This window comes from Octopus sinensis, unplaced genomic scaffold, assembly GCF_006345805.1.
Source record: "Octopus sinensis unplaced genomic scaffold, ASM634580v1 Contig18731, whole genome shotgun sequence".
Taxonomy (NCBI): domain Eukaryota; kingdom Metazoa; phylum Mollusca; class Cephalopoda; order Octopoda; family Octopodidae; genus Octopus; species Octopus sinensis.
The window spans coordinates 302,595-327,242 of NW_021835988.1; the positions used below are offsets into that span (position 1 = coordinate 302,595).

Sequence of the window (24,648 nt, forward strand, 5' to 3'; positions counted from 1 at the left end):
TTTAATTAATTACCTTAAGCTGACCGTTTTTTCTTCAGCTTCGTTTTTCCTCCTTCGGTTATCTATTTAAAAAATTATTTTTGAATAATAAAAAATATTAGGAAAAAAGAGGCATACAGAAAATAAATTCTATCTTTACGAAAAACTTCTTTTCTTAAGGTCGTCTTCCCTCCTTCAGTTATCTATTGAAAAAATTATTTTTGAATAATAAAAAAGTTTAGGAAAAGAGGCATACCGAAAATAAATTCTATCTTTACGAAAAACTTAACTAAATAGTTAATATTTTTACGCAAATTCTTCTGATTGCGCTGTCAATTGGTGGTAAATTGTGTTAATGATTGTGCTAATGTGGTTTCAACTATCAAAGTGTTTGTCAAAATCTGTTAATTGCAGACTCTATTCAAGGTCGTGCAATCTGTAATTGCACATTCTGTCAAAGTCAAATATGATAATAGCTTTAATTTTGATTCATGGTCGATAATGATATATGCATTTAATTTTAAAGAGAAAATAATAGGATGAATTGAATTTCTTTATCGCGAATAATTGGGAGTTCATCATTGTTAATATTTTCGCTGTCGTTTTCATCAAGGATATTCTTAATACGTGAGATTTTTGCCTCGAAGGTTTTAATGGACCTCATCATGAATGTCGAGGACATTAACGTTGTTCATTTTAATCAAATGCAGAAAATAATTTTTTGATTTTTTGGGGGGAAGGTTTTAAGGACCTCATCATGTAAGTCGAGGACATCGTAGTTGTTCATTTTAACCAAAATGCAGAAAATTTTTTTTTAATTTTTTTTGGGGGAAGGTTTTAAGGACCTCATCATGTAAGTCGAGGACATCGTAGTTGTTCATTTTAACCAAAATGCAGAAAATTTTTTTTTAATTTTTTTTGGGGGGAAGGTTTTAAGGACCTCATCATGTAAGTCGAGGACATCGTAGTTGTTCATTTTAACCAAAATGCAGAAAATTTTTTTTTAATTTTTTTTGGGGGGAAGGTTTTAAGGACCTCATCATGTAAGTCGAGGACATCGTAGTTGTTCATTTTAACCAAAATGCAGAAAATTTTTTTTTAATTTTTTTTGGGGGAAGGTTTTAAGGACCTCATCATGTAAGTCGAGGACATCGTAGTTGTTCATTTTAACCAAAATGCAGAAAATGTTTTTTTAATTTTTTTTTGGGGGGAAGGTTTTAAGGACCTCATCATGTAAGTCGAGGACATCGTAGTTGTTCATTTTAACCAAAATGCAGAAAATTTTTTTTTAATTTTTTTTTGGGGGAAGGTTTTAAGGACCTCATCATGTAAGTCGAGGACATCGTAGTTGTTCATTTTAACCAAAATGCAGAAAATGTTTTTTTAATTTTTTTTTGGGGGAAGGTTTTAAGGACCTCATCATGTAAGTCGAGGACATCGTAGTTGTTCATTTTAACCAAAATGCAGAAAATGTTTTTTTAATTTTTTTTTGGGGGAAGGTTTTAAGGACCTCATCATGTAAGTCGAGGACATCGTAGTTGTTCATTTTAACCAAAATGCAGAAAATGTTTTTTTAATTTTTTTTTGGGGGAAGGTTTTAAGGACCTCATCATGTAAGTCGAGGACATCGTAGTTGTTCATTTTAACCAAAATGCAGAAAATGTTTTTTTAATTTTTTTTTGGGGGAAGGTTTTAAGGACCTCATCATGTAAGTCGAGGACATCGTAGTTGTTCATTTTAACCAAAATGCAGAAAATTTTTTTTTAATTTTTTTTTGGGGGGAAGGTTTTAAGGACCTCATCATGTAAGTCGAGGACATCGTAGTTGTTCATTTTAACCAAAATGCAGAAAATTTTTTTTTAATTTTTTTTTGGGGGAAGGTTTTAAGGACCTCATCATGTAAGTCGAGGACATCGTAGTTGTTCATTTTAACCAAAATGCAGAAAATGTTTTTTTAATTTTTTTTGGGGGAAGGTTTTAAGGACCTCATCATGTAAGTCGAGGACATCGTAGTTGTTCATTTTAACCAAAATGCAGAAAATGTTTTTTTAATTTTTTTTGGGGGAAGGTTTTAAGGACCTCATCATGTAAGTCGAGGACATCGTAGTTGTTCATTTTAACCAAAATGCAGAAAATGTTTTTTTAATTTTTTTTTGGGGGGAAGGTTTAAAGGACCTCATCATGTAAGTCGAGGACATCGTATTGCCAATTTGAAGTTGGTGTGCACACACAGACAGACAGACAGACACACACCATACCATTTTATTATTAAGAAATAAAATTGAAGGAAATCCATTATTTAGGATTCTATCTGCTCAAACACATTCTCGCATAGAAATCTACGTCTTTTTTATTAAAAATGGAGTTTCACACTTCGGAATAACAATTTACGTCTTTTTTTATTAAAACGGCGTCACGTCCGGTTTGTTTTAAGTGTTAACTCGTAATTATTAAATATAAATGAATTTACACCTGCTCTCAGTGGTATTGAGTTTGTTTTCGTATACACCAAAATCTCTTCAGCTGTTTTGGACACTTTAACACAGTATTTTCTAGGGATTGTAATTTTTTTACCAACTTACTAGTTTGATCTAGTCGATGTAAGTGGATTTGAAAAAGGGAAATTTTGACCATGCCTACTCCGTTGAGTGCCTGAGAAGACTCCTTTGTGGTTTATAAAATTTGTTGCAACTGTGATGGACAGATGGAATGTGCATCTACTAATTCTTTACATCAAATTTCTTGAAGTTACAAGAATTAAGCAACAAAGGAATTTCTAACTCTTGTAAATTCAGTAGATTGACAACTATCTTAATTGATTATTAAAAATTTTATCATTTACAAAAGTGTAATTATTGAACTCCATTTAAAGGGAAATAGAAAGGACTGAGGAAAATGAATTTGTTGGAGAAAGTGGATTTGATCTAGTATATACATCCGACTAGGTGAATGTGGATAGTCAAGACATTTGAGTCCGCACTAGGACATTTACTGTTTTATATCTGAAATACTTTTTTAGAAATTTGGAAATTTTTATGACAAATTAGGTTTTTTTATTGAAGGTATAAGTAAAATAAGATTAATGTTTAAACTTTCTAGACATAAACCGATCCATTTTAATTTTTGTTAACCTTGTCCGAAATTTGTGTGTCAAATTTTGTATCTCAATTCTTTTATTTTTTACAACTTAGATTTTATTATATCAAATTTTTTAAAAAAAAGATCAACAACAGAGTCAGGGAACATAAGCTTGACGCTCGTCCCGTAGCAACTACCAACCAAACCGTTGACAGGTTGGTTGGCAAGGGGAAAAGGTTGGTTCTGTTTGTTACTGAAGGAGAATCAGCATCTAATCATCTCCACGAGGAGGTGAACCACATGACGAGACCATTTTGAAATGCTCGTGCTACAATTTCTTGTCAAATGCCGAACGCCAAATCACTCCGCCTACTTTCTTTGGCACTCCTCTAATAACAGGAAAATAATTCCGGCCCTCGCGGACAAAATCTGCATGCTTAAACCATTTCCTCCGACAATAACCAGAAGAAAATTCACAACTTGGTAGCTACGAAAACAATCAGATGTCTTGGAATAAACAAGCTTCTGGGACGCATTCCGCCACTAATAAACAACAACGAATCCTCCCTCTCGAGAGAAGCCCGAGTATTATCGTTGAAGAATAAGCCTTGCCGAATCCACGCATTCTCACTCTCTCAGTGACCTTTTCTCGTGTCCAGGCCCATTTTCTGCTTCCTCAAAACACCGGATCGCGATCGGGGATCCTTGGGAGCGTCCGACATTGGCAATTTCGTTCTTGTTAGCCACCGGTTTCCTTCAATTGAAGGGGCCGTGGGTAAATAAATAGGGTTGGTATGCATGGCTCTTCTATAACTGAACACCTGGACTCCAGTGCCGAAACTAGCACGGAACCTGTAAAAAGAACGACCATGGAGGATGTCCAGCCTCGTTCTGTTGATGAAAGTTCAAGCCTCTGGGAACGAACTCAAAATTGAATGCGTTAAAAACAATTATTTCCTCTATTGATGTTAAAGATAGAAGAAGCTGTGCGGTATCAGTCCTTGAAGCTATCCATTCGAGGTTAGAACGTGTCCCCAGGTGTTGTTGGAATGTCATACTGGAGAATTTTGATTCTAAATTTGGAGGTAAAATCTCCCAGTCCGAATATAGAAAGCTTGAATATTCCCTCAAAAGGCTGATCCTGATGTGGAGCAGTCGAACAAGATGGAGCAGAGCGGGTATGATGCAGGACTGTTCGCTTGCTGCAGGCTAACATTCGTGCAACAGTTGAAAAAAATATTCCTTCTGCACAAAAAAGATTCCAGTGACATAAAAAAGAAAAGTAGAGAGACTTCGATCGATAGTTCCTTGTTGCCATCAATTAGGAATGCGTTATCATCTGTAGGCACCAGCTCATTGACACTTTGTCAGTGTTCTAATGCTATAATACCAAACATCTTCTCTTATGTTCTACATCTGTATCTGGTATTATGATCATTGATGAGTTCCTCAATGAAAGTGCTGATGGTGCGTTGGTGGAAAGCTCTCCCAAGAGGAGAAAAATTCCAGGAGACGAGGATTATTGAGCTAACGTGATCATGAACACATTTTCCAACAAAACTTAGAATAACTTTTATTGGATTTTTTTCATTCTAATATCTCTCACGACCATCAGTTTAATCAGAAATGGATTGAATATCTTAAAACATTTAATTGTTCATTAAACTAATTATCATAGACAAAAAATATTCACCACACGAAGAGAGTCGGAGAAAGGCAATGTTCACCCTGCTTTAAATATCAGGACATTTTACAGTCACTGGATATGACTGAAAAATTCAGCCAAATTGCTCTTGAACATCCATTTTGACGAATACACCAATTTTAAAACACAATGTATAGATCTCTTCAACTTAATTATCCCGCTATAAATTATTAATCCATTCATAGTAAAAATGTCCACAGTTGAAATCAAGATACAAGGAATATGGGACATTTTATTTATTTAAATTCTTAAAAGTTATTCGGTTGAGTTAGTGACGCAACTCTATTGCACAAAGTCTTAATCACATATGAGGCTACAAAGAGATTTTACTTTGCTATCATTCAATGTCAGAGGACTATCTGACCTATCCAAGCGAAAAATCCTATGCCGGGATCTGAATGCATATGGTGCAACTATCGGATGCTTTCAAGAAACGAAGGTCAAAGGCGGGCTAGATGAGATACACAACGAGTATCGAATCATTCTCCTTCCATCAGAATCACGTCATTATGGGCAGGGGTTTGGCATTCATAAGACCTTTTGGAATTCAATTCACAAATACTACCGTGTGAACGACCGCATATGTGTACTACAACTGAGACAAAAACTTTGACCAACACGGATCGAATAATCAGCATTATAAATGTCTACGCCCCACAAAGTGGAAGACTGAAGAAGAACATGGATGAACTAGACTCTTTCTATCACATGCTATCAAAGACCTACACGAGTATAAAAACATCCTTCCTTATACTAATTGCCGGTGATTGGAATGCTAAGGCAGGCAAAGGCCGTGGTGAAGAAGTGTTCATGGGCAGACATGGACGGGGGATAAGAAATGCACCAGGTGAAATGCTTGTGAACTTCTGCAGCATATTCAAGCTACTGCTATGCAATACGGTCTTTCCTCATGCGGCACGTCATAAAACCACGTGGACCGGGACTAGAAGAAACAAAAATGGGGAGTACGTCAACATCTATAATCAAATCGATTATATCATCTGTAGACAAGAAGAAAAACATCGATTGCTGGATGCCAGGTCATATGGCGGGGCACTTACACTGAGCGATCACAAAGCATTGTGGCACGATTGAGACTGAAAAGAATTTTTGGATCGCCTCTTTCAAAAGAAAATGAATCAAACCGAATTAGATACTCAGTGGAAAAACTGATTACATCAGATGTTACCAAGGAAAAATACTCCCAGGCAATCATCGAAAACCTAAAAGTAACAGAAACGGTAAAAGACCCAAACAAAAGCTGGGATATATTAGAAAAACTTATTCACAAAGCTGCAACGGAAACCATTGGAACGACTGCATTCAGAAACCACTCAAACCCATTGAATCCAAATGTTGCCGAAATGGCAACAAAACAAAAAGCCATCCAACTGAAAATTGAAAACACCAACGACAAGGAGGCAAAGGAAAAACTCAAAAGAGAACGTAGGAAAATATCGAGAACAATCAAGAAGGAAAATCTTAAATACGTGAAAGCTTTATTAAACTCTCGAATATCAGAAGTTGAAGACTTAAAGGATGGTGCGCAAATGTACGCAGCCATCAGACTACTACGCCGACGACAACAGAAAACAAAACTGGTTGTGCACGATGAACATGGGAAAACAATTGGAAACCCAATCGAAATGGTAAATACAATCGCCGACCACTTCGAAATACTATTCAATGGCAGGGCCGATGCTCTCGATGAGGGTGAAGAACGTTATCTAAACAACAAAATAACACACCTTGAAGTTTTGAAGGCTATAAAAAAATTAAAAAACAACCGTGCGGCGGGTCCAGACAACATCAACGGTGAATTGATAAAGTACTCCCCAATGGAGATCTCAACTATAATCACAAATCTCCTGAACGAGATGTTCCATGGAAATACCATACCGCCTATTGGGAAAGGAACGCTAATTCCTCTCCAAAAACCCAACAAGCCGCAAGGTCCTCTTAACAACATTCGCCCAATCATACTCTTGAACACAATAAGGAAAATCTTCTCGCTCGTAACACTGGAACGTATTAAGGACCCTGTTAATGAATATCTGTCGGCTAGCCAAAGTGGATTCAGGCCTGGGCGATCAACTGCAGATGTAGTATGGGGACATAGATGGATCTGTGCCATATCTCAGAAATTTAAAATGGCGACCACAATATTGGGCATTGATATGAGCAGGGCATTTGATACAATCCGCAGAGACAAGCTAATGGAGATCCTCAAAACTATTCTTGACAATGACTCGATCAGAATGGTTCGAGCACTACTTATAGACACCGAGTTAACGGTGAAGATCGGACCCGTACAATCAAGATCTTTCAAAACAAGCATTGGAACGCCCCAAGGTGATTCAATATCACCTGTACTATTCATTGTCTATCTTGAAGCGGCACTAAGAGATCTGAGAAAACTAGTGAAGACTACTTCAATAACTGAAGTGATATATGCCGACGATGTAGACTTTTTGTCTCATGATAAGTCGACACTCGAAGAACTGCTGAACATTGCTCCTCAGGCACTGGAAAAATGGTTCTTAAAAGTGAACATAGAAAAAACCGAATATGTAACAATCAACCGGGAGGCAAATAGAACAGACGAAAAATGGCGAAACTCGAAAAAAGTTGGAACTCTTTTAGGAGATAGTGAAGACATTATGAGGAGAAAGATGCTATCGACTGTTGCACTTAACAAACTGCGGACCACTTGGCTACGAAACCGCGAGGTTGGAACGGCCTTACGTGCCAAATTATACAATGCTTTTATTAAACCCATACTTTTGTACAACGGAGGAACATGGGGAATATCTGAGTCTGAATCAAAATCTCTTGATGCATTCCATAGAAGACAGTTAAGAATTCTTATTGGCATCAACTGGCCAAAGAAAATCAAGAACTCCACCCTATACAATATCTGCAACAGCAGACCCGTCAGTGTGGACATTACCGAAGCACGTTGGCGCCTATTGGGCCACATTCTAAGACTCGACCAGGATGTTTATGCTAACTGGGCAATGGAATCATATTACGCAAAGGACGAAAGATCTGCGTCCCGAGGACGCCCACGAAATACATTACCTATTGTAATCTCAAAAGAACTACAACGCGTTAAAAGACAACTGAAAAATGGAGACGACCTAGATACTCTCAGGAGTATAGCATACAACCGCACATCATGGAAAATTATGACCGAAAAGATAGTCTCATATGTGGCACATGTGGGAACTTAATTAGTTTAAATTACATTATGTTCCTATGACAGTGCTAATAATAATAATAATAAAAGTAAAATCCATATTTTACTAGAATAAACTATAAAAAATAACAATAAAATAGTAAAAATCGAGATAAACAAAAAATACTAAAAAGAAATAATATAATTGGAAAAATCCATATGAATGAAGATTAATTAATCAATAAAATGAATAGACTTGCAAAATAAAATTTATCAGTGATATTTTACCAGTAGTCAATGAATTAATCTTCAAACAAATGAAAAAACAAAATATATAAAAATAAAATATGAAAGCAAAAGAAAAAAATAAAAATTAACAACCACAATCACAACACAAGAAAAAATGACGTATTTAGGACATGAGAATTTATTGTAATTAATTAGATAAATTTAGAACATTAAAAAAATTAAATCAATAACATTTAATATTGTCAGTCTTTTTGCGTAAACAAATCAACACATAATTACATGTCGACTCTGCCTCCCGCCCTAGCTCAGCCTCAGCACATGCCGAAACGAAAAAAATCGCAAAGTACGCCTCATTATAGAACACCTGCCTTTTTGTCCCCCTCGCTTTTGAGACGAGTGGGATAATCAGCCCAAAAGCCCTGGAGTCACTTTCGGAAATTGGTTTAATGATCTCAAGGAAGAGTCACGAGAGACGTGAGTCTAGCTGGCTTTTTCAGCACATTTCCCTTGCGATATTCCGCGGAAACTGCCTGTCTATTTGCTCGTTCTCTCAATCCAAGAATTAACGACTGTTTAAATAAACAGGAAATCGAGTTCTGGATTGCTGACGATGGCCTTCTATTTTGTTTTTTTTGTTTATCCAAAGGCAGCTGTTTAAAAAAATATTCAGTCGATTCTCTTCGTTCCTTAAAACATCAGAACAATGTGCGTATAAATTTTCCATTGTGACCTGGTGCTCATGCCGCATATTATTAAAAATTATGTACACCGATTTCAAAACACAAAATATACATCTCTTCAACTTAGTTATTGAGCTACTGTCTGACGCAACATAGGAAAGCTTCAGGGGGGGGCACTTTTTTAAAATAACATTTTAGCAAAATAAAATGAAAAATTAAAACAAAATTATGAACATTTTGGGGCGTCGTACAATAATTTATTGTTACTTGACAATGTGGAATCCCATAAAACTGTTGAATGTTTAAATATAGAATTTTTATTTTTAGCAAAAAATATACGCTTTATTTACAACCTTTAGATATGAGAATAATCAAGGTTTTGTAAGATTATTATTCAAGTCTTTTGATATAATTTTTGAGTTTTCGAGATTTCGAAAACGATTTTATACATTCTATTTCCAAATCAAACTTTCGTCGTGTCATGGTGCTAATTTCAAAGGGCTGAAAGAAGATAGATGTGGCATGTATTGTTAATTGTTGGAAAAGAAACGACAGGAAACGTGATTCTTATGTAACAGAGTGTCTAATATATCATCATGTAAATCACCGATTTCAAAAGTAAAAATAGGAATTAACTTAAGAAGTAATTATACAATCTTTTCTGAGTATATAAAGGAGTCTACACAAAATACACAAATCCAAGTAAGTAGCTGGCATTTAGTAACTTTACTTGAACTCTAAAGATTAAATAAATATAAAAAAACACTTTATACACCCCTCGACATTAAAATCCGAACACTTAATTTTTAGCAAATTTTTTATCATTTTTAATAAAATAATTTATTTGAGCTTCTTTATTTGTATTATTTTAACTATTTATATATTTAAATATATATTCGAACATATAATTTTCAAAATTAAAGCAGAAACGTGTTTTCTAGTGACAAAGAATTCCGAACGGTATTTTTGTTCAACTTGCAGAATACAATTTTTATTAGACAGAAATTAATAATTTCAAAAAAGGACAAATTATATCTTTATATAATCAAAATTTCTCCTATAAAATGATTTCGGACATCGTAAATATACCGAAGACAACTGTTTGGGACTTTGTTAAAAAATATCTAAAAACCGGGATTACGTGCAGAAAGGCTGGATCTGGAAGGCCACCCAAGTTCAGTCAAGATGAAATTAGGATTCTTTTATCATTATCAACTGACAAGACGAATGTATCAATACAGAAAAAAGGAAATAAGTTGAGATATGCGAAGATAATACCTAGTTTTAAGTTTGGTGGAGGGAAAGTTCTTGTTTGGGACTGTTTTTCGTATTTCGGAATGGGGAAATTAGTTTTTATTGATGGAAAAATGAACTCTGGGGAATATATTAATATTCTGGCAAATAATCTTGAAGATTCTGCGAATAAAATGGGATTGAGCGACTATACAGCGATACAAATAAAAAACGGAACACTCATTTTCTCGATTTTTTTCTATTGAATGATTGATTTATTTTAACACAAATAGAATTTTTAGAAGACAAACATAACTTTAGCCTTTAAAAAATAAAAACAACTTATATTTCGGACCGTAATAAATCCAGTTTTGTCCAAACAAAATAAAAAGAGAACAAAATAAATTCTCTATTTTTACAGAGTTTTTAAACCATTTTTTATTTTATTACACGTGCTGATTCTTGTTACATGGTTTACAACTTACATTACAAGAAAAAGCAGAAATTATTACGTATTATAAAGTCGGAAAGTCATATCGGGAAATAAGAATTTGACCGGAAGATCTCTGAGTGCCATCTCGAGAGTCATTCGAAACTTCACCATGAATGATTCCTTCCAGAGAAAAAAGGGCTCAGGACGAAGATTTAAACTTAACTCTGATGATCTCGGAATAATTCAACGTGAACAAAAAACTGACGTTGATTTCAATTCCGTAAAATGTTTGGAAATTTTACGTTCTGAAACGGGAACTGCTGTCACATCACAGACAGTGAGGAACTATTTGAAAAGACTGAACATATCGACGTTTCAGCCTACGAAAAGGTCATATCTGTCGAAAAAACACAAAAAGACTAGACTTTCTCAGTGCATTAAGTGGAACATGTTGCTGTATATTCCAACAAGATAATGCGCCTTGCCACACATCTAAGGCAACTAAAGAATATATGTCGTCTCAAAATATTAATTTGCTCGACTGGCCACCTCAGTCACCTGACATGAACCCAATCGAACACATTTGGGCTCACATTAAAAACGTTCTTTCAAGTGATACTTCAGAAAGCAGAACAAGTACAAAAATTGATCTAAAGCAAAAAATATCGGAAATTTGGGAAAATATCCCAATGGAATTCATCAGAAAACTTGTTAGCTCAATGTAAAATCGTAGTTTGGAAGTTTACAACAGAAAAGGAAGGCATTCAAGCTACTAATTAAATTTTGTTCGGTTTTTTTGTCATGAAATTCTCGTTTTTTGCTTTATTCTTTAAAATTATATGTTTCAATATATATTTAAATATTAAAATAGTTAGAATAATACAAATAAAGAAGCTCAGATAAATTATTTTATTGAAAATGATTAAAAATTTGCTTAAAATTAAGTGTTCGAATTTTAATGTCGAGGGGTGTATTTTTGAATACTATAATGTTCCTTTTTCATTTTAAAAAATAAACATACTCTTTGATTTAAAACATATTGTAGTAACTCAATGAAAAATTCAATAAGAAAAAAAACGCAAAAAAGGATAAATACAGTAAAGTCTCTCGAATCCGCCGACTCTCGAATCCGCCATACCCTCGAATCCGCCAATTATAATTAATAAATTCTCTTATCCGCCATTTTTCCTAGAAAAAATTCTCAAATCCGCCAAATTCTCGAATCCGCCATATTTTTTATAATGAATCCGCCATGTGTCCTAATTTTAAATAATTTTTTTAATTAAATTTACTGATATATAATCAATTTATTAACACGTTACATCTGTCTTTTTTGTTATATTAATGAAACGTAACTGTACAAGACTAAAAAAAATCAAAAAATTGAGATTTTGAAGTTTATTCAAACAAATAATGAATTATCTTCACTAAAATTTCTGAGATTTTTTCGAAAAAATACAACTTGCCTGTTTCTAATCAATATACAACTTGCCTGTTTCTAAGAATTTTTAATCAATTTCTATTAAAATGAAAAATGGAATTGCGAAAACAAGATAGAAAAAATTTTGCTGTTGTAGATCAATCTCCTGCACATAAGGTGAATTTCATGAAATTTACATTAGGTATTGATTGAATTAAAACAAATTGAGATGTTATTTCTACCACCTAATACAACATCTTTTATACAGCCCATAGATCAGGGCATAATTAAATCGTATAAATGTAAATTCAATTCTCTAAAATTTTCCAATATAATTCAAAAAATTGAAGCTGGACAAACCCCTATGTTGCACACAAACAACTAAGCATAAAAGATTCAATATTATTTACATATTATGCTTGGAACAAAATAAAAAGTTCCTTAATTTTAAATTGTTCCATTCATGCAAAATGGACTCAAAACAATGAAAATATTAATTATGAAAATCCCTTAATTGAAAATTATGAGAATATTCTGGAAAAAATGGATATTATTGATCCGTTAGAAGAAAGTCTTTATATTGAGATTGAATATAATGAAAGTGAAGAACTTGAATTAAATAATTCAGAAAAAATAGAACAAGAAATTAGCGAAGAACCGTGTGAACAAAGTCAGAAAGTTGTTACCATTAACGAGGCTTTTATCGCTTTAAACAAATTAAAAGAGTTCTACAATCAAGAAGAATTCTTTAATATAGAAAATCTTGAGTATATTGAAAACATTGGATCTTCAATGATCCAAACTCTAAAAAGAAACAAGTCGAAACTTACTGATTTTTTTGTTTTTAGTTAATTATTTTGGCTTAATAATTTAAATTATTAATGGATTAAAAAATCGATAAGTCTCTCGAATCCGCCAAATTCTCGAATCCGCCAGATTTTGCCGATCCCCGAAATTGGCGGATTCGAGAGACTTTACTGTATCTAGAAAACAGACAATATGGAGCCGGCTTAATAAATAAAAAGAACAACTGCTATTTGAATACCGTATTACAAACTTTAATTTTCACTCCGCCATTTTATCAAATTTATGATTCGAGTCCAAATATTAATCTATGTTTATATTTTTCATTTAAAATTTGCAGGTCAAAAAAAATTAAAAAATGAACAATGTCTGGAATGCTCGATGAAATTACACATCGACAAGACAAAGTTAAATTGCTCCTTTTACCCAGATATAATTCTGCAATGTTTATTAAGTAACTTATTTTGTTTTAATTAATTACAGATCTCTCCAACACGATGAAAGACGATGAACAACAAGACCCGCATGAATGTTTAATATTCATTCTGGAAAAACTGAATAACAATATTAATTTTGAATATAATAATATGTATGTTAATAATAATTGTTATAGTTCTAATTCTCGGGAGACAAATATCATTTCCAAAATTTTTGAAGGTATTCTTCAAAGTCAAGGTTGCTATTTTTATATTATTTCTTAGTTTTTTGTGCAAGTTGTGGACATTCTTCCAAACAATTTGGCCGTTTTTTGGATCTTTCTGTTTCAATAAAAGTATCATAAGAATTTAAGTTTTTATAGTATGCTTCGTCGCTCCTAAAGTCAATGTCTGCATATTTTGAAGCTGAACATTTTAATGGAAGTAATAAATACTTCTGTGATAGGTTTTTATATTTAGATAACTTTATTCAATAGCTGTAATAATTATGTGAAGGGTACAAAGCTTTTAAGTATTAATAAGCTTCCGAAAATTTTGACTTTTCAAATCAAGAGGTAAATAAAGACTACTTTTAAAAAAGACAACTTTTAAAAAGGTAAATAAAGACAAGAGGTAAATAAAGACTACGCTGGGGGATGCAAAGTTCGGCGTTAGTTAGTTGATTTCTTAATTATTGTTCGGTCAATAGTTATTGATTGTAAAAATAAACAATAAAACACTGAAAAAAAGATCCAAATAAACAAAAAATATTAGAAAGAAATAAATTTACTATAAAAAACCATATGAATAGAGATTAATTAATTGATGAAATGAATATAAATTCACTTGCAAAATAAACTTTATTCAGGATATTTTACCAGTAGTCAATTTAATTAATCTTCAAACAAATAAAAAACAAAAATATCATAAAAATAAGACATTAATACCAAGAAAGAGCGAAATAAAAATTAAAAACAAAAACCCACAACAAATTAAAAGAATATTACGTGTTAAACGTTAAATCGATAAATTTATAACATTTAAAAAATATAATAAATAGAATAGAATAGAATAGTGTTTATTGAGCGAAAAGAAAAAGAAAAACAAGGAAGAAATCATCGGCGGGGAGATAAAAACAAGGCACCGAAGTGTCTCTTTCCATGCGTATCCCCAATACTAGTCATGTTTGACGACAATTCTCCAAGACCATCCGGATCGTGGGCACAGAGGATTCTTGTGAGTCTTTTAACCTTCCGTCAAGTTGTACTCCGTAAGCCAATTTCATAGCGAAACGTCTTGTCTTTTCCAACTGTTCGATCAGGTAGTCACTCTCCTCCGTACCGTACCAGCCCTCGTAGCCATATGTGAGGACTGGCTGCACACACGTTTTGTATACGTAGATGTACGTTTCCGGATCCAGATGGAACCTGGTTAAGCTTTTGAGGATCCTCACACTCCTCTTTCTCTGATTTGCTATATGCTCTACGTACGAGCCACGACAGTTAATGGTTGCTCCCAGGTAAGAAAGATTTTTTCTTTTCGAGAGATCCATCACATAGCTACTCATCGCATATGCACAAGACTCCGCATAGCGACTCCCTCTCCGCAACCATGAAATGGTGCTCTTCTCCGGTGCTAGGGTCAAACCCTTCTCTATAGTCCACATCTTTAGCGTTGCAATGTATGATTTCAGTCGTCTCCAAGACTGCGATATCCTTTTTGAGGTATCCATGACCAGGATATCGTCAATATAATAAATACCATTTAATATTGTCATTTTGTTTGAATTCAGTCATGTTATTTTTCACAATTTTTTTAACATTAAATTATCTTTTGAATAATTATTTTTTAATTGATGGACCAAAATTTCGTGGACGACCCCGAATAACACTCCTAGCCGTTCTGCAACAAGACCTACTCTGCGTGAGGAAAACCCTAAACAACTGTGAGGACCTGGAAAAACTCTACAGGCAGGCCCAAAACCGCGGAGGGTGGAAAACTATGGTTAAGAAGATTATATCGTGTTTGGCATGTGTCGAAATATGATTTATTCTGTTCAGATTTCTACGAGAAGTGCTATTATAATAATTTTTTTAATTTTTAAAAAAATGTATTATAAATGTTATCGACGCTATTTTAAATGCTGTTTTTTTAATGCCAATTTAAATTCCATTTAAAAAATTTATTTAATGTCACCCTTAAAAGACAAATAAAATGATAAGAAATTAATTCAAATAAAATAATTTAGCAGCTATATAGTATTTTCAGGTCAGGAAGATCTACTGCTGATGTGGCTTGGAAACATGAATGGTTTTGTGCAATACATCAAAAGAAAAGGGTGCTAGTGGCATCCAATGCATTTGACTCCATACACAGAAGGAGCCTTCGCAATATCTTAGAGAATTTGGTTGAGGGGACAATGCCAGAATGATTTGTCTATTACTCGGAACTACTTAAAGAAATGCTTCAAGGACCTCATCATGTGAGTGGAGAACATACTTATTGTTCATTTTAAGCAAAATCCAAAAACTTTTTAATTTTTTTAGTCAGAAGGTTTTAAGGACCTCATCATTGAAGATATTCTTGATATGTCAGTTTATAGAGTAAAAATTTTTGGAGGACCTCATAATTTTAAATTTGTTCCCCATTATTGGCGAATTATAAAAAGAAAGAATTTAGACAATTTATCTGTATTTTGCTAATTTGAAGTTTGTGCGCACAGACAGACACACGCCATACCATTTTATTATTAAGATGAATTGAAATTAATGCTATTATCATAGTCAAAGTACATTTAATTAATAAAAATTTAACATTATCGATCCGTAATTGAGATGTTATTAGTTTAAAAAAATCATAAACCCTTTAGAATAGCACGGGTTTCATCTCCAATTGCCGTTTCAGGTGTTTCCGTAGAATGATGAGCATTCCACACATATGCGCAGAAGAGGAAAGCACGTCACGCCGAAAGAATACCTAATATGTTAGATTTTTTAGTAGAAAATTCATGGAGGACTCAAGACTTGTTCTCCATTATTTGCTTAATTATAAGGGAAAGGATTTTGACAATCTATTTGTATTTTTTTAATTTGAAGTTGGTGTAAAAACACAGAAAGATACACACCATTTTATTATTAAGATCTTGTACATTTTCTCTTTGAATTGCTCTAAGAAAAATTTCTGCAAAGATCTTTCCTTGTCAAATATAACTTTAAATACGCTTTTTTACAGTCGATTTCGAGATGTAAAATAAAGTCTAGGACGACAAATCACTCCACCAATCACGCTCCTCAGATGAACATTTGTAAATTGGTCGACATGTAAAGGGAGTAAAACCACCTGTGCATTTTGTCCCTCGAGTGACCATATCCTCGCATACCCAAACTCATCAACTTCCACAATATCACCACAATACTATCAGAAGTGACCAAATTACAACTCTCTTAATATTCAAAAATACTCCCCTTAAACTTCGAACTAGAATGGCCTCGGAACGTTCACAAAATACGAGAAGGGAAAAGCAAATCATAAGAAAACAACTGAGAATGAGATCCACACAGCACTAGAGGACTCGTCCTTGCCTCCAACTGATATTGCTGATTACGAGAACCGAAAAATCTCTTAAAAATAAAATGGACGCATTTCTTGTTTCCATTACATCTTAAGTCATATATTTGAACCGTCGAGTCACGTGAACTGACTGAGTGAAAAATATGTTCTCCCTTGTTTTTAAGGATTGGCTCGAACCTCAAAAGCGACTCCATTGGGTCCGTTTGTCGACTTGAAGTAGTTTTCAGAAAAATCGTAAAGTAAAAGGTAGTCAAAATGGGCTATTGCCAATTTATTATTGCAGGCCAACGAATAGCCGATGTTCATTATCTCGTGAATTTGAATTTTGGAAACGACAAGACATGACTTGTCCAAAACAACGACGATCCACTCCACTGTGAGTAAAATGACCACAATGACAAGATCCTCCAAAGACTGACGGGGAGACAACAGGGGGCAGCCCGCAATAAAACAAACATCACGGATATAGTTTCCGTAATAAGCAAAATCGATAGGAGGGAACGGATTCATGTAGAAACCACGGTCAACCTTGTAAAAATGGGCGTGACCAGAGACGTAGTGGAGCAGGATGTCTCCGTCTGGAGAGAGAAATGTAGGGCCCACCTTCCACTCTCGATCTATTTTCTTTTGTAATTTTAGGGGGACAAATTTGGGGCTTTTTGTTTTTCGAATGTTATAGCTGAATTGATAAAAACATTTTCCAAAGACATTTCGCATTCGGATTGGATAATATCATTTACAAATTTATTAATTTATTATCTTAATAATAAAATGGTATGGTGTGTGTCTGTCTGTCTGTCTGTCTGTCTGTGTGTCTGTCTGTGTGTCTGTCTGTCTGTCTGTCTGTGTGTGCACACCAACTTCAAATTGGCAATACGATGTCCTCGACTTACATGATGAGGTCCTTAAAACCTTCCCCCAAAAAAAATTAAAAAAAATTTTTCTGCGTTTTGGTCAAAATGAACAACTACGATGTCCTCGACTTACATGATGAAGTCCTTAAAACCTTCCCCCCCAAAAAAATTAAAAAAAAAATTTTCTGCATTTTGGTTAAAATGAACAACTACAATGTCCTCGACTTACATGATGAAGTCCTTAAAACCTTCCCCCCCAAAAAAATTAAAAAAAAAATTTTCTGCATTTTGGTTAAAATGAACCACTACAATGTCCTCGACTTACATGATGAAGTCCTTAAAACCTTCCCCCCCCAAAAAAATTAAAAAAAAATTTTCTGCATTTTGGTTAAAATGAACAACTACAATGTCCTCGACTTACATGATGAAGTCCTTAAAACCTTCCCCCCCAAAAAAATTAAAAAAAAATTTTCTGCATTTTGGTTAAAATGAACAACTACAATGTCCTCGACTTACATGATGAAGTCCTTAAAACCTTCCCCCCCAAAAAAATTAAAAAAAAATTTTCTGCATTTTGGTTAAAATGAACAACTACGATGTCCTCGACTTACATGATGAAGTCCTTAAAACCTTCCCCCCCAAAAAAATTAAAAAAAAATTTTCTGCATTTTGGTTAAAATGAACAACTACAATGTCCTCGACTTACATGATGAAGTCCTTAAAACCTTCCCCCCAAAAAAATTAAAAAAAAATTTTCTGCATTTTGGTTAAAATGAACAACTACAATGTCCTCGACTTACATGATGAAGTCCTTAAAACCTTCCCCCCCAAAAAAAATTAAAAAAATTTTCTGCATTTTGGTTAAAATGAACAACTACAATGTCCTCGACTTACATGATGAAGTCCTTAAAACCTTTCCCCCAAAAAATCAAAAAATTATTTTCTGCATTTTGATTAAAATGAACAACGCGAATGTCCTCGACATTCATGATGAGGTCCATTAAAACCTTCAAGGCAAAAATCTCACGTATTAAGAATATCCTTGATGAAAACGACAGCGAGAATATTAACAATGATGAACTCCCAATTATTCGCGATAAAGAAATTCAATTCATCCTATGTTTTTCTCTTTAAAATTAAATGCATATATCATTATCGACCATGAATCAAAATTAAAGCTATTATCATATTTGACTTTGACAGAATGTGCAATCACAGATTGCACGACTTTGAATAGAGTGTGCAATTAACAGATTTTGAAAAACTACTTTGATAGTTGAAACCACATTAGCACAATCATTAACACAATTTACCACCAATTGACGCACGACCTTGAATAGAGTGTGCAATTAACAGATTTTGAAATACACTTTGATAGTTGAAACCACATTAGCACAATTATTAACACAATTTACCACCAATTGACAGCGCAATCAGAAGAATTTGCGTAAAAATATTAACTATTTACTTGAGTTTTTCGTAAAGATAGAATTTATTTTCGGTATGCCTCTTTTCCTAAACTTTTTTATTATTCAAAAATAATTTTTTAAATAGATAACCGAAGGAGGAAAAACGAAGCTGAAGAAAAAACGGTCAGCTTAATAAGGTAATTAATTAAATCTTTTTTGTGTGTCGCTTTCTTGCCTGCCGCATTTCCGCCTGCCGCATCTCCCCCTGCCCCATTTCCGCCAGTAAAAAATAAAAAAAGAAAAAAAAGGAAATTACAAAGGAAAAATGAAAAAATTAAATATAAAAAAAATAAACCACAAAAAATGAAAAAAAAAGTTTGCAATGACAATAAACAAGGCCCAGGGACAGTCATTAAAGGTAGTTGGGTTATTTTTAGAGAGTGAGTGTTTTTCACATGGACAGCTGTATGTGGGATGTTCGAGGGTAGGCAGAAGAGAAAATTTATTCATATATGCCAAGGAAGGACGGACGACAAACATCGTTTATCAACAGGCGATAGAATAGGGTTACATTAAACCAGGTAGTTTTATACATCTACATAAACTTATAGTTGTTTGATGAAACAGGCCCTCCGCAGGAGCTAGGTCGCGGTGAGCGAAGCGAGCTGCCGAGCTAGTTATTATATAAAACTACAGAAGGATAGTGTTTTTGGACAACAGATGAGAGCTTTTTGACTTTAAAATTTAGGACCTTCCATGGGTTCACATCTTCAGATTTAGCCTCAATCTTATAGTAGCAATTTGTATCAGGATTAAAAAAGTTTTACGGTTTTTTAAATAGAGTACTTCAATCAATGTCAAAATATGTGTCGGAAACTTTTCTGGTAGTGTTATACAGCAGTGCTCTGTACAAATGAAGAGGTTGTACGCCATCAAATAATTAGTAACCAACTCAGACATACTATGGACCAGACATAAATATTCCACCCCTGTCAATAAAATGTGAATTTATTTAATAACGTGCATTAAATTTTATTAGTTTTATTAATAAATTAGATATTTAAAAAAGGGACTTTCCCACGTTTACATTCTTCACACACTGAAGAATAATTTTGTTATACTCCTCATAAAATCGTGTATATCGACTTGATGAAAAATCAAGAGGATTGAAATCCCTCTGACTCCTTTCCGAAATTGGCCGTCCTGTCTCATCAGAATAGAACCTCACGCCCAAATCAAGCGAGTTTCTATTTATCCGTTCATGAATTGACATGAATAGTGGAATTTACACAATATAATCCAAAAAAGAAATCTAAACTGTTTTAACCTTCTACCTCATATCGTTTGTTTGGAGGCATAACTTTGAGCAAATACTTCTGTTCAGACACCGTCAACCCCCCGCGAGCAATTCTATTCTCAAAAAGGACGCCGTGATTTAATTATGGTTGTACAATTCCGTCGTATATCAGTAGAAAAGCGAATAGTACAAATTCATTTTACGCTCAATGTCGTACAGTCGGCACAACTAGATAAAATCTCGGCAGTAAGCGCTAGTTTGTGAATTTATGACTTCCTCATTCCATTTGTATCACTCGTTCGACCAAGGCCGCCAGGACTGTGAATTTCCTGAAACAGATTTCGCTCGAGTCCAATTTTTATAACCTGCCCATTTTGGATAGCAGACAACCTTCATGGCGTATTTTTTTGTTCCAACTCGAGATTGACGAAAAGATTTTTTTATGACAAACATGGCAGTCTACACTCAACACAACCTCGGGCATTAATTCCCGTCAATCACTGATTTCTTTGAAAAATTTTATGAAAGAAATCCTTTCGCGATTCGTTCGATCTTTGTCAAGTCTACCAGCTTGTAATGAGTCGTATTGTCATGTCTTCTGTGGATAACACCAAAGTGACCTCTCTCGAACGAGAAGATACGTTCTTACAAGTCTTCAGAGACACTTCTGACCAGGCAGTTGTCCTCGACTTCCGGAAATTCAACGTGATCGTTGCATTTTGTTCACTGAAAATCAAATTGAGTATTACTGATATCCAAAAAATTTGTTGGAGTTGAGCAATTCGTTTATTGGCCTGTCTTCGATGCTCTCGTTCTGAAATGAATATTTAATAAAAGACCGAAAAAGTTACATCCATATTGAAATACATTTATTTGAATTAATTTTCACAATTAATTTTTTTGAAACGTTTATTATCTCAATATTGTTATCCAAGGCCAACAACTCACGGAGGACCTTCTTCTGCTCTCCAATATTCACATAATTGTCGTACTCTTTTGCTGTCATGATCATCTCCTTTTTAACCAACTAAACATCTTTTGGGAATTCTACACTCTTCCAGATTTGGTCCTCACGGTTATTGTCACCAGTTTTTTCATCGACTTCTTGTGAATATTTTTTTTAGCTTTCTTTCAGTTTATGTGATGCGTTTTTGCTTTCAATTTAAGATTTTTCATCTGAGGCAAGTAGATTTCGTTTTTTCATAATGTTCTCGATTGTTAATTTTCCTTCTTCTAGTGCCTTTGATTCCTCTTTGGTCAATGACAACTTTTTTTTGATAAGTCGACCACTTTTTTCCGAGTAGTTGCTGTGTTGAGGACCTTTTGATATAAAAATTGCTGTTTTATGACTTTCCTTTGATTTTACTGTTTTTTCTTGTTTTCAGTCGATTAACTTGCGTTTTGCTCAAAAATGTTTTTTCCTCATAATCTCCTCTAACGTGACCTTCCCTTCATCCAGTGCTTTAGCCTCTTGTTCAGTCAAAAAAATCTTTTTCTGAACGATCTTTTCACTTTTTGTGCGGACTGTGGCAGTGACCGAATGCTGCATTTTATCCTAAACGTATTTAATCTGGATTGAATTTCTTTTAAAAAGGTTTAGCCTTCCAGGCTTTGAGTTTCGCATCTTTGCTAATTTCACCACGTTTTTTTAAAAACATCCTCGAGATTTAGAGTCTCACTTTAGATAGCTTCGTACTCCTCCTTGTTCAGATAATGTCTTTCTCAAACAAACGGCTACTTTTTGTTCTGATGAGGGTTTTTATAACCGTTGGTTCCTCCTCATATTAATTAATGATGTCCCTTTCATATTACTTGCCAGACAAATCAATTATTTTACGTTAATGTATTCCGTCAAGCATTTTTTTGTAATCTGACATATCCCGGGCCAAAGATACGTTGCTAAGATGATTGAATTATTTAATTCTTCAGAAACAACATACAGTCAACCCTTGTTAATCCGAACTTCAATAATCCGAATTTTTTTAATTGAAATTATAAATGTTCTAGCTTTTTCCTGCCAAATTTGATTCAATGCTCCGAAAATTCAATAATCCGCAATCCGAACGCTAGAATTAATAGAATTTCGGATTAATTGACCGAGAGGTTATACTAAATGTGGATGAAACAGGACCTTTTTTCAAGCATTTCCTACAATAACGATTTTATTAAGTAAAGAAAAGGCGTAAAACAGGCCTGGCCAACCCAAATCGCATCGCGGGCCACTTTGTCCAAATGAATCCTTTCCGCGGGCCGCATATACATGTACATACTAAGGATAGATATCAAAACAACACAGATAAGATTTTATTTAGTAAAATAGCATTCAGTCCAATTATACGTATCAATGAGAAATCTGTTTTTCTTTATCTTCACTTAATTTTTTCAAATCAACTTCACAATTACTAGTTGCACATCTTAATTGGTTTTCTAAGTTTTTATCTGTTAAAGAAGATCTATATCTACTTTTACTAAACTTTAATTTCGAAAAGAATGATTCACATACGTAAGTAGATCCAAAGGAGCTTACAACTCTTTGTGCAAAAATTCTTAAGTTGGGATATTTTTCTGCAGTCACATATTTGTTATAAAAGTCAATTTTGGATATAGTAGGATAAACAAGTCTTAGTTCACTGTTGCACTGTAGGTCAATTATTTCCGTCTGCAACGTATTTGAAACAATAGAAACGTCAACATGAAATGGAGAAGAAAATGTTTCAAACATTTTCTCATATTTTTTTAGTTCCGAGAATCGACTGTCAAATGCTGCAGCAAGATTTTTTATTTCATCAGCGTACTTGAAGAAATTTTTACAATGGCTGATTTTAAATTGATTTAGCGTTGGAAAATGTTGATCATTTCCATTTCTTATTTGACATTCAAACAATGACAATTTCATTCGAAATGCTTTGACTTGATGGCATGCATTAGTAATCAAATTATCCTGTCCTTGTAACTCCTTGTTTAATTGATTAATTTTTTCGGTTATATCTACCAAAAGCACAGATCTAGCATCCATTCTTCATCATTTAATTCAGTTAATGTCATTTTCTTATGCATCATAAAACTTTTGATTTCTTCTCTCAAGTCGAAAAAACGTTTTAAACATTTTCCGCGACTCAGCCATCTGACATTGGAAAAATACACAAGATCACCATAGTGAGAATATAACTCGTTCAATAATTCTTTAAACTGGCGATGTTGAAGTGCATGAGAACGAATGAAGTTTATAGTTCTTACAACCACACTCATAACATGGTTCATAGACAACACTTGCGCGCACAAATTGTGTTGATGTATCAAGCAGTGTATTACAAATAAATCATTTTTTATGCTTCTTGACTCCATCTCATCCATTATTAGCTTTACAACTCCTTTATTTCTTCCAATCATAGCCGGCGCCCCATCTGTTGTCAATCCAGCAAGGGTCTCTAAATTCGCTCCATTGTCGGATAAACATTTCATAACAGCTTGGAAAATATCTTCGCCCTTTGTAGTATCTTTCAAACTGACAAGGTTAAGCATTTCTTGTTTCACTTGAAAAGATTCGGTAACTCCACGAATATATACTACAAGTTGAGACGTGTCTGATATATCCGTGCATTCGTCAAAGGCCAAAGAATAACTTTTGAAATATTTTATTTGATCACGCAAAGTCACCACAATTTCATTTGAAATGTCATTAACCCTGCGACATATGGTTTGACGTGACAAGCTAATGTTTGAAAACTTTTTAGTTTTATCTGGCAAAATGTCTTTCACGACAGCATCCAAACACTCTTTTACGAATTCTCCATCCGAAAATGATTTCATTCTCTTTGAAATTATCATTGCAACAGAGTAGCTTGCTTTAACAGTATCAGAAGAAGAGTGTATCGATGAATTTAATAGTCTTTGCTGATTTCTCAATTCAGATTTAAGCGAATCCAGTTTCCTTGTTTTCAATTCCTTACTAAATTTCGCGTATTCGGAATGCTTTGTTTCATAATGTCTTCTTACATTGTACTCTTTCACCACCGATACTTTCTCCTTGCAAATTAAACATGTTGGCTTGGAATTATGCATTATAAAAAAGTAATCTTCTTCCCAATGATTGCTGAATTGCCTGTTTTCTTCAAAATTTTCCTTTTCTTCATATTGATAACAGCTACAAAAATAGATAAACTTTAAAATTTATTAAACTTATAAAATTTATCTTTATTTATTAAACTTAAGAAAAATTTATCTTGAATGTATTTATAGGTTAACTACATACAAAATTTCTCTCGCGGGCCGCACCAAACTCCATCGCGGGCCTTGGGTTGGCCAGCCCTGGCGTAAAACAATCTAAAGTTCGAATAACTGTT

General features: G+C 33.9%; 1 protein-coding gene across 1 annotated transcript; it reads right to left on the reverse strand.

The window, feature by feature from the left end:
* Nucleotides 1-13,449: 13,449 nt before the first annotated feature.
* LOC115231547 (general transcription factor II-I repeat domain-containing protein 2A-like) lies at nucleotides 13,450-24,367 on the reverse strand. Its single transcript, XM_029801549.1, has 4 exons — nucleotides 23,672-24,367; nucleotides 22,709-22,964; nucleotides 20,955-21,119; nucleotides 13,450-13,601 (listed from the first exon to the last, which is right to left on the reverse strand). Exons 1-4 carry the CDS (start codon nucleotides 24,365-24,367, stop codon nucleotides 13,450-13,452), a joined length of 1,269 nt encoding a protein of 422 aa, XP_029657409.1.
* Nucleotides 24,368-24,648: the final 281 nt, after the last annotated feature.

What these genes read in the sequence shown, in the direction of transcription:
- LOC115231547 (XM_029801549.1), bottom strand. Translation starts at nt 24,367, where the DNA reads ATGCATAATTCCAAGCCAACATGTTTAATTTGCAAGGAGAAAGTATCG. An exon ending in CCAATTAAGATGTGCAACTA is followed by an intron (nt 21,120 to 22,708) that starts GTAATTGTGAAG and finishes TATTCATTTCAG; the next exon opens with AACGAGAGCATCGAAGACAG. An exon ending in AGAAGTGTCTCTGAAGACTT is followed by an intron (nt 13,602 to 20,954) that starts GTAAGAACGTAT and finishes TAAAATGTTCAG; the next exon opens with CTTCAAAATATGCAGACATT.